This window comes from Plenodomus lingam (genome assembly GCF_022343315.1).
Source record: "Plenodomus lingam strain CAN1 chromosome Unknown contig_3, whole genome shotgun sequence".
NCBI classification, from domain to species: Eukaryota; Fungi; Ascomycota; class Dothideomycetes; order Pleosporales; family Leptosphaeriaceae; genus Plenodomus; species Plenodomus lingam.
Window position 1 is genome coordinate 1,149,896 of NW_027093944.1, and position 10,550 is coordinate 1,160,445.

The 10,550-nt window shown below is 51.5% G+C and overlaps 3 protein-coding genes across 3 annotated transcripts; 2 read left to right on the forward strand and 1 right to left on the reverse strand.

Annotated features, from left to right (window-relative positions):
• Positions 1-1,754: 1,754 nt before the first annotated feature.
• On the forward strand, positions 1,755-5,075 carry IAQ61_007785 (uncharacterized protein). The gene is made up of 2 exons (XM_003842021.2): positions 1,755-2,868; positions 2,916-5,075. The coding sequence occupies exons 1-2, from the start codon at positions 2,416-2,418 to the stop codon at positions 4,329-4,331; spliced, it is 1,869 nt and encodes a 622-aa protein (XP_003842069.1). The 5' UTR covers positions 1,755-2,415; the 3' UTR covers positions 4,332-5,075.
• A 605-nt stretch (positions 5,076-5,680) lies between these two features.
• IAQ61_007786 (uncharacterized protein) lies at positions 5,681-6,913 on the forward strand (the record flags this gene model as incomplete). The annotated part of the gene is made up of 1 exon (XM_003842019.2): positions 5,681-6,913. The coding sequence occupies one exon, from the start codon at positions 5,681-5,683 to the stop codon at positions 6,911-6,913; it is 1,233 nt and encodes a 410-aa protein (XP_003842067.2).
• A 180-nt stretch (positions 6,914-7,093) lies between these two features.
• On the reverse strand, positions 7,094-9,072 carry IAQ61_007787 (uncharacterized protein; the record flags this gene model as incomplete). The annotated part of the gene is made up of 4 exons (XM_003842018.1): positions 7,094-8,412; positions 8,473-8,537; positions 8,623-8,821; positions 8,922-9,072. The coding sequence occupies 4 exons, from the start codon at positions 9,070-9,072 to the stop codon at positions 7,094-7,096; spliced, it is 1,734 nt and encodes a 577-aa protein (XP_003842066.1).
• Positions 9,073-10,550: the final 1,478 nt, after the last annotated feature.

Below are 10,550 nucleotides of genomic sequence, written 5' to 3' on the forward strand. Positions count from 1 at the left end.
TACTGTGCCGTGCTGTACTGTACCCAACTAGGCTGTGCTGTACTGTGCGGTACATCAGTTCGATATCCTTGCTGAGAAAGCGCAGACCGAGGGGCCGCCTCCGGGGAGCAGGCCGGCCATGGCATGAAAGGATGCAGGATGGATGAGGCCCACCAGCGCTATCGGTGCTGCGAGGATGGTGTCCCACCGTCCACCGTGAGGAAGGCCGGACGTGGACATGGAGGATGGTGGTATGGTGGGGGTGAAATCATGGCTGAATGTGCTTCCCCCCCCCCTCCCCGCTTCTTCTCTCCTGGGTACATCCATGGCTTAGGCACAGTAACAAGCCAATGAAACGACGCGGGATTCGCTGAGGCGGCATTATTGTGTATACCTACCTACATAGTACCTGTCTGTACTATCTATGTACCTTGATGCTGTGTTTAGTATGTCCCTAGGTAGGCGAAGACGAAGACGGTCGCCGCGGCTTAGCTAGCCAGCTTTCCTGGCTTCCTGGCTGGTTTGAATTCCTTCGGCGAGGGAGAGAGGGGGTGTGCGTGTGTGTGTTTGATTACCAGCGCCATCTGACCCGCCGCCATGCCTCGCCGCGTTCGTCCTAGACTCTTGGGGTGGGAAGACATGACGGGCGTGTGTATGGTGTGTGCGTGATTGCCTCTTGCCAGGCCACTCTTACTCTAGAGTAGGTACTAGATACCGTACACATACTACATGCTGTCTGTAATCCATGCACGCGGCAGAGCGAACACGCTCTTGTACCATGTGGGTACATACTCCTACATGAGTGTGCACTATCATCCCTCTATCATGTGTGGTAAGAGCAGGTATCTAGCCTCCTGGTGATTGTGGTACCTGGCTCATCCATGTACTAGAGTATACTGAGGGTGAGGTTGAGTGAGTGAGTGTGGTGAGTATGTAGGCATGTACCAGTGTGTGAGTATGCATGCCTGTGTCCTTATTGGCCCTCCTGCCGTCCCCTTTCAACCGGCCTCCGCCTCTTTGTCTTCATCATCATCAATATTCTAGCTATTCTAGCTAGGTACATAACCCAATCAACACTGGCCAGATGCGGCCGCAGCATTGTCTTTGCTGCTAGGCGGGTGGCGGGCTCATCTCTGCACATGGTTCTGGGCAACACTCATGGGCACCCGTGCTAATCCGTTGCCTCCTCTCTCAAGTGCTCTCGTAACGGTTAAACCCCCCCCCCCCAGGCCCTCGTTCGGCTGGCACGTCCAGGGCTGGGTGTCGTGACCGCGACCAGCAGCGGAGCGGGCGTCCTGGCAAGCAAAGCCCCCACTAAGCCCAATACGGCCTGGCTCCGTGACCCGCTCCTACCTGCCTGCCTGCCTGCTTGCCACACACACGCACACACACACACACACTCTCTCTCTCTCACACACACTCACACTCACACTCACTCACACACAACCCTCCTGCCCTCCACCTCCCCTCCCCTCCCCTCCCCTCCCCTCCTTCCTTCTACCCCCCTGGTTGCGCTTGCTTTGTACGGGCGTCTGTGCTTGCCTGGCTCGACTAGTGGCAGCAGGCGCGGTTGATGTCAGAGCGCGGTCGCGGCTGCTCTTTTCTGGATCAGCCCTTCTTCGGGAAGGGGGGCGCGGGCGTTGTTGCTCCCTGTCTGGCTGGCTGGCTATCCTGCCTGGAAGCTTCCGAAAAGGCCATTCACGACTCCGTTGTGTGAATCTGCCTACTACTAATGGTGCTTGCTATGTTTGATTCCCAAACCAATCCCAACGGGCGCCCCCCCCCTCCCCCCAAGCCCAAGCCATCTTCGGCGCAACCTCCCAAGTCTTGTCTGCGAGATCCCGGTCGCCCGCCGCCGCCTTCACCACCACCTCCCGCTGCTACGGCTGGTATTGCTGCTGCTGCTGCTGCTGCTCCTCCTCCGCCAGGGCTCTGTCCACTATCCACACTATCCACTGTCCACACCACATCCCGCACAGGGCATGGCTAGCAGGCCCAGAGTCCCCAGACATGCTTCCTGCCTGACCTGCTCTTGATTCTGTCCGTCTCTGCACGCTGCGTTGCCTCAGCTGCCTACCTACCTAGTTCTTCCTGGGCAGTCTATGTATTGCAAACCCTCGCTGCCCTTTCCCGGAAACAGGGTTGCATTCATTGCCTTGCACATATTTCCGCTTCCTCGTCCCCATCAACAACACCTCTCCTTGCTTGCCTCCACCTCCTAGCCTTGCCCCTTCACCACCTCGCCGTCCTCGTCGACAATCCAGTCAAGGAAGAGCCTCGTGCAAACAGAACATCGACGTCTCCCTCCAACCCCCACCAACACGGCCTCGCCCATGTACGCCCGCTCACGTTGACGTCGCCGCTTCACTTCCTCCCCTCCCTCCCTCTTGCCTCCTTTCCTTCATCCTCACCCTCACCCTCACCCTCACCGTCTCCATGCTCGAGCTACAGCTCCCTCACCCAATGCCTCACGCTCTTCCTCGGGCGCCTCTCGACCTCTACACTCCACTGGCCCGCAACTCCATGAAGCTGGACGGCGCCATGCAGCTCCCCTACCCGAAAATGGCCAGTGGTCGTGATCTGGACCCCATGCGGACAGCTTCGAGAGCGGCGCCTTTGACCCCTCCCGATCTCCCAGGTTCTGCCGTCAGAGTGGTGTCGTTGCCGCCGACACAGGGTGCTGGACACCAGTACGGATACCAACTACCGGCGATTGGCAACTCGAGATCAGCTACCGCACCTCGAAGTCCAAGCCCGCACAGGCAGTCACAGCAGCCAGCTCAAGACGTTGTGCAGACACCCAGGAAAAAATGGTCCATTTCGCCAAATCTTCGGGTACCCAGCACAATCAATACACCGCAGGAGGGTCTTCCCCAATTAGCTGCCGAGGTACGTGCCCGTGAACCATGGCCCTGTTCTTTCACTCACCTCACTAGATCACCTGCCTCTTCTGGTTCGAAAGCTCGACTGTGCTGAAACAGGTCTTGGAGGTCTCCTCGCCACACCAAGCGATTCGCCCCCTCGTTCCCGACGCACACCCTACAATTGGCTTCAAGAAATGGGTAACCACCATCTTGACGACTACCCAGGTCGCTCAGAATGTGATTCTCTTGGCATTGCTGTTCATCTACAGACTCAAACTCACAAACCCAACGGTCAAGGGCAAGCCAGGCAGTGAGTACCGCCTGCTGACGGTAGCACTCATGTTGGGCAACAAGTTCTTGGATGACAACACCTATACGAACAAGACTTGGGCAGAGGTTTCTGGCATTTCAGTGCAGGAAGTACACATCATGGAAGTGGAATTTCTGAGCAATATGCGCTATAGCCTGTTCACCTCGAAGAAGAAGTGGGAAGAGTGGCACGTTATCCTCGGCAAGTTTGGCACTTTCTTTGACCGCGCTTCCCAGGTGCCAGCGTCTGGTACAGCTGTGAGTCCTTCAGCATCGTCAACGCCCGTGCTCTCGATGCCGCCAAACTTCGTCCCGTCACCACCGACCAAGCAGCGAACCTCTCCACCTACGTCGATGATGTATTCCCCTAGTCATCTGGCACCCTCGCAAACTCCGCTTTTGCAACCACAACCAACTTGTGCCACTCTGTCGCCCATTGGTGCTCTGCCTGAATTGGGTCCCATTCAACGGAAGCGTAGCATCGATCACGAATCTGAACCACCTTTCAAGCGACATGCTCACGGCTTTACTCCTGGACCCTACAGCAACGCTCCCCCAATACCTACATTACAGACGCCTGTGAATAGGTCCTTTGAGCCTCCTCCTTCCATGAATCGGCTGCCGCCTCTCCCAAGCCTTCAGATACCTACGCCGCATCAGGTGCCACCGCAGCAAGTCCGTAACTGGTCAGACTTGCCTCTCCCGGCTCCGGGTGGCCGAAACAACACGGGCACGGTGTACCCCCCTCCAGTACAGTGGCAGCAACCATCCACCACTCCCAGCTCGTCAGCTCCGCCTCCCTTTAATAATAGTTACACGACCACGACCGAGCGTCCCCACCAGATGAGCCCATATGCCCACTCCAACGGATCATCGCCAGTCTCTGCTTCTTTCCCAGCATCGGCATCACGACAATTGTCACCATCCTACTTCTTGAACCAGCGCCAGTCACCCTATCGCCCCGTTCGAGGAGTCCAGACCCTCTTGGTGCCCCCGCCACAGACATCGGTCCAGAATCCAGCGAGGAATATTGCATTTGAGCAAATGCAATACCAACCTCTGGGTAGACCTATGACGGAGCGTCGTGCTGGACTTTTGCCGTATATGGACCGCGGTGCATGGCCTGGATCGAACCAGTTCAATCAATTACCTGCGCCGCAGCAGCCGATATTCCGCTAGTGTATACTTTTTTTTTCATCCACGCCATGGTGCGATACCCGACTTCTCACGGGCCGCTTTTACTGGGTCCATGGGATTACGATTTTGTTGCATTTCAGCGTGCATTGCATTGGGTGGGTTTTTCATCACGCATCCATGGGTTGTCAGTTGACATGACCCGTTTCTTTGGTCTTTCTAAGACACAGCATGAATAGGCGTTTACCGGGTAACATATTATGCCCATATGTGGCGGGCGATCACGGTATAAGATTATGGGTACCTACGCCACAAAAACCGGCGAATGACCATGACCTAGAAGTAATGAAAGCACATATATTGTACATACTCCCAAAGCTGCATCCCTTGTGAACGAAGCAAGAGTGGCTGTGCTTTAGCTCGGCGTACCGCGCGTCAGCCCCGATGGTCTCTGTTTGATTATAAGCACAAAGCAGTGCATGCACCCGGCTTTTATTAACGGCCCCAGCGGAGCTCTGCAAGAGAGAATGCGGGGCTAATTTACCATGGATATGTATTTTGAGCATGAAACCAACATACCGGTCACTACGTACGGAGTAGCTTTTCTGGATTCTGTCGCCGTAGCCTATCAGAATGTCTCACTAACGCGATTATCATGGGTAGACGAGCATAATCGAGCCGTCTCTCTATTGATGAAACGGACCTATTCGCGGTGATTTCTAATCCCAGAGCCACGTGAAATTGGGGTGAATCCAACAATTTCGGGACCGAAGCTTTCTTCATCAACCGTCCCCCCCCCCCCCCTCCCTCCCCAACTTGCCCCTACGCAACTAAAGTGAAAGATCATCTGCAGTGACCTCATGTCCTATTCTGGAAATGCATTCCTGATGAGGCCTAGGGCTTTTCGGCATCCTTCGTTGCCTGCCACTCATACGGCCGGAGAATGGCTGGATGAGTATCGGTGTATATATTGAAAGCGCGTCGCATTAAAAATTGGACGCGAAGAAAGAGACTGTCACATGAATCAAGTGTACTTTGCGATATGCACCGGCGTTTGATGTGTTTGGCGATGGAATGTTTGTCAACACTCAGTCAGAAATAAGCATCAGCACAGTCAATCAGTCCATCATGAATAGTAATACTATCTTCGCAATGTGATGTGTAGGTAATGTATACACTTTTCAATATGTGATTAGTGGCAGAACGGGTGGATGCATCTGCTGGTGGCAATGGTGGTAGCATCACCGTCTTTGAGGTGAAGGTGACGTCTTCAGCCCTACACCATGCCAAGACGCTTAGCTCAACCGCGGTACGGGCTGTCGCGACGACAACTTTCGCGACTGAGGGCGAAACCTTTCCACCAATTCTCGTTGACGTCAAAATATTCGCCCGCAATGCCGCCTCCAAAGTCTAGGAAGCTGACTGCGCAGCCCGTACGCACGCGTCAATTTGCCGGAAAGCCGACGGCAGTCGAGGAAGAAGAAGAGGAGGTAAGCTCCGAAGAATCAGAGTCGGAAGAGGAGGCGCCCAAACAGAAGCCCTTTGCAAAGCCAAGACCGGCGCCCATTGCATCCTCCTTCCCAAAGTCGGCGATCAAGCCCAGCCTTGCGTCGCGGCAGAAGGCAGAGGCCGACCGTAAGGCCATAGAAGATGACTTTGAGACGGAGAGCGAGGACGAGGATGGCGAGGGGGAAAGTGGGAGCGGCAGCAGCAGCGGTAGTGACGAGGATTCTTCCGAAGAGGAGGATTCGAGCAGTGAAGAGGAGGCGCCCAAGAAACTTCTGCGACCTGTCTTCCTCAAGAAGAACGAGCGAAATAAGGTGGTTGCCCCCACCAAGTCAGCTGAGGAGCTAGCAGCCGAGGAGGAGGCACGACGGCAGGAAGAATCTCGCCAAGTGGTGCAGCAGCAGGTCGAGCAGCGTATAGCGGAGAAGGTAGCGGGCAAGAAAGACTGGGACGACGATGTGGAAGAGGGCGATATCAACGCCATCGACGACACCGACGGGCTTGATCCTGAAGCCGAATATGCGGCATGGAAGCTGCGCGAGCTCCGACGCATCAAGCGCGAGCGTCTGGCCATTGAAGAAGCCGAAGCCGAGCGTGCAGAAATCGAGCGTCGTCGCAACCTGTCCGCTGCGGAGCGCGAAGCCGAAGACCGCGCCTTCATCGAACAACAGCAGGAAGAGCGTGGCGATCGTGGGCAGATGCAGTACATGCAAAAGTACTTCCACAAGGGCGCCTTCTTCACCGATGAGCTCAAGGAGCTGGGTGTAGACAAGCGGAACCTGATGAACGCGCGGTTCGAGGACCAGACCAACAGAGAGGTGCTGCCCGAGTTCATGCAGATTCGCGACATGACCAAGTTGGGCAAAAAGGGACGGACGCGATACAAGGATATGCGCAGTGAAGATACGGGCAAGTGGGGCGACTTTGGCGACGACCGTCCCCGGAGAGACAAGAGCGAGTATGGCGTAGATGAGCGCTTCCGATCCGATAACTATCGTGGGCGCGAACGCGAAGGAGAGGGTGCAACGGGTGCCAATGCAAAACCACTTGGAGAGCGGAAGAGATTTGGAGACGATGGTGGCAGAGACAGCAAGCGACCGAAGACAGAGCATTCAGCTTGAGGCTCACAGTCAGAGAATATTTTGAAGCAGATTGTTGCATATTCCGGAGCGCTCTCACGTTCACCAATACGATTGATACCCAGAGGAGCCTTTTATCTATTGCGTCTTTCGTCTATTGAGCTTTACAAGAGGTATGTCGTTGGCCTGCCTACGGCTCACTTGCATCGGCATAATTTATTATCAGTCATCCGCATTCACTCTCCCATACTCTCCACGCCCTCTACCATCGCCGTCAGCCATGACCGCCGCATCCTGCCTCCCCTTGTCAATATCGAGATACCAAAGCAACGGTGCCGGCGTAACAACCAATCCCGCCAAAAAGATGAAAGCCGGCCTGATTGTACCAGCCCGATCCACAATCGAACCTACCAGGGCTGGTCCAAACGCACTGCTACCCTTGTCCGTTACCGCAAAAAGCGCAAAGAAGGCTGCTTCACTCCCTTGAGGGATCAACGGGGCATATACGGACCGCGCGTACGACGATATCCCACCCATGACAACTCCATGTAACACAGCAATTGGATAAATCTCCCAGGCCTGCTGTAATCCGATGAAGCCCAGTCTCTGTATCAACGGTATGTATCCTAATAACCCATACAAGGGAATGATCTCCATGCCTGCGATGCAGCACAGTAGTATGGTCTTGGGCTGCAGTGAGAAATGCTGTTGTACGCGTGGCCAGGCGAATGCGCCGATGATACCAGAGCCAATCGAGGTGATGGAGAGCAGTGCAATGGCTACACTACCCATATTCAGCTCCGTACGGGCAAAGAGTACCGCAGTCCCGCTGATTGTGGCGACAGCGTCAGAGAGCAAGAACCATGATATGAGAAATCGTAGTGTTTGTCGAAGACTGATGGCTCGTTTGAGCGTCCGCCAGAACGAGCGGAGGGAAAAGTGGGTGTAGAATAAAAATGTACGCAGGCGAGACTGAGATCCGAACTTGTGCTGAGTCGGTAGTGGGGGACCGGGTCGGGGGCGCAGCCAGAGGAAAGTCGGGATCGTGAAGACAGCCCACCAGATTCCTACAATGAACAGGATGACCCGGATGGGGAGGCTGGGGTTGCGTTTCTGGATTGCCGTCTTGTTGAAGAGATAGAGAATTAGTATACTAAAGACCTCTACAAGAACGGCGGCGATGTAGCCATATCCCACGCCCTTGCTGGATATATCTGCTGAGCGGGCCAGATCGCTCGCATGGGCTTCAGGATGTGTGCGACGGCGCGGAGAAGTATGTTCTGGATTCAGGGCCTCGAGTTCGTAATCAGAGTACTCGTCTGATGAGCGGGATTTCTTAGCCGAAGAAGCATCTGGGTGTTTGGCAACGAGTAAGGGAAGAAAAGCATTCAAGAGGACGAATGAGCAGCCGAGACTTGTCACGCCGACTATGACGAGTATGGGCGCGAGATAGAATACTGAAGGTGTGATGAATATGAAGGAGCAACTGGCAATAGAGCCAATACATGCAAATGTTAGCAACATTTTCTTGCGATATGGACCTGTTCCACCCGTTAGCCCTCCCTCCCCTTCTAATCAAATCACCTCGAAGATTAACATACCATGGTCTGCAAAAGAACTAAAACACACCAACACGAGTGCCTGCATCAACACAGCAACCGAAGACCTACACACGATACACTGTTAGCCGCCCAAAACAAAACAAAAAGACCCAACCTTTGTCGCCTATCTAGCAAGTGCACTATACTCACGTATACAAAGCAAAACTACTCGTGCTCATATCCATACCCAGAAGCCGAATCATGCACTGCTCTGCTCCTCCATTGCCTCCTGCTTCACGCATCCGCACACGTCCGGCGGCATCGTGCTGAACGCAAGGTTTCGAGCGATCAGAATAAAAAACGCCATTCTCGCGCGCCAATTGCTCTAGAATCACGGGCAGAAATGCTCCTGGGATTTTCCATGTATTAGCACAAGCAGATTGATTAAAGGAACGAAATATTTGCAAACGCTGGTTTGTTTGCTAAAGGACAAGTTTTCATGTACCTACCCACAGCGACCACGGCGTAGACTTCGGCTGCAATGGGAACGGCATACCAGGCCTGTAATTCACGCGTCGTGGTCGGACTTGTATCTTCGTCTTCGTACAGTTTGTGCGTTGGTGGCGGACGGGTTGCGTCTTCGTCGTCTGAAAAAGACATGGTATGTTTTTGTTTGGTAGAGGGGGGTGGGAGATTGCCTATCTAGACGATGTGGCGCATGTGGAGGCGGTGAGCTTAGTTCTCGGTGGAGTTGGGACGCAGGGATAATGGCTTAGTCAGTGCTTTTCCCGTATCAGAACCTTATACAGTACACACTACAGTACAAAACTAGTTTACAGTAGCTATATTTATCTAAAGTAGACTACAAAGTAGTTTAAGTATAAGAAGTAAACCTAAATAGGGTTTACTATACTATATATTCTATAAAGGTAAACTACTTTTTAGTTTATATATTATTAGTATTGTAAAGGGCTTAGGCTTATGCCTAAGCCTAGGTCTAACACAAGACGGACCAAGTCTAACACTACTACTAAGTGAACACACTAGACACCTATAAAAAGGCGTAGAGGGCTTACCTCTCCTTTAAGATACTAAATACTATTATTAACGCTTATTATATTCTTCCCTTAAGGCTAGTCTATAATATTTTAGTATCTTCTTCTAAATATACTATAATAGTAATAAGAGATAGACGCGCTAGATATTTAGAATAACTAGGTGCAACCTAATATAGTAGAAAGGCTAATACAATAGGTCTATAGTTTAATAGAATAATAGGCTTAAGACTCTACTATAATAGCTATACTATGTTAATAGAATAAGGAAATACGTAATTAGATTCTATCCTAACCCTCCTCTAAGCCTACTAGGTTTAATAATATACTACCTCTACCCTCTCCTACCTTATATTGCAAACCCTTTCTAGTTAGCTTACTATATAATAGCACTAAGGTAAACTTCTCCTCCTAGTAAATAACTATAGAGTTTAAACTACGTGTAGACAAGGTCTTTATTAGGGATAAGGAGGCAAGGTTTATATATATTTAGTCCTAGTTATTACCTATAGTCTAGCGCGCTATAGTACTATACTTTAAGGATAGTGCACGCAAGCGTTAGGATATAAGTAGGTTTCTTAACTACCTAGTATTCTATTATAGTAACTATTATAGGTAGGAGCGCGCCTAAGTTATATTAAAATACTTATATTAGGGCTAAAATTAGCCTTTTATAGAGTTCTTTATAAATTTTATATAGCTTCTTATATAGTTAAGAGGTTTACACTAGGATAATAAATAGAAGCTTTTATAACTTTAGTAATCTCTTAATAGCTATATACGCTTAGTTTCTCTTAATAGGGGAGTCTCTAGGACAAACTATAATATAGCTATAGAGGAATATAAGATAATTGTAGTAGATATTAAAATAGCCTCTCTAGAACTAGGTTTTCTTTAGGCTAGTAAGTCTAAGGAACCCTATTAGAAGTCTACCTTAGATTAGGATAGTAACACAAATATAGTAGAAGTAGTAGCCTTATTAAGCGCACCTACTAAACTACTAATATTACGTCCTAACTAGATTCTATAGGACCTGTTTAATATATAGAAACTAGCAAAGGTCTATACCTAGTATAGATAGGG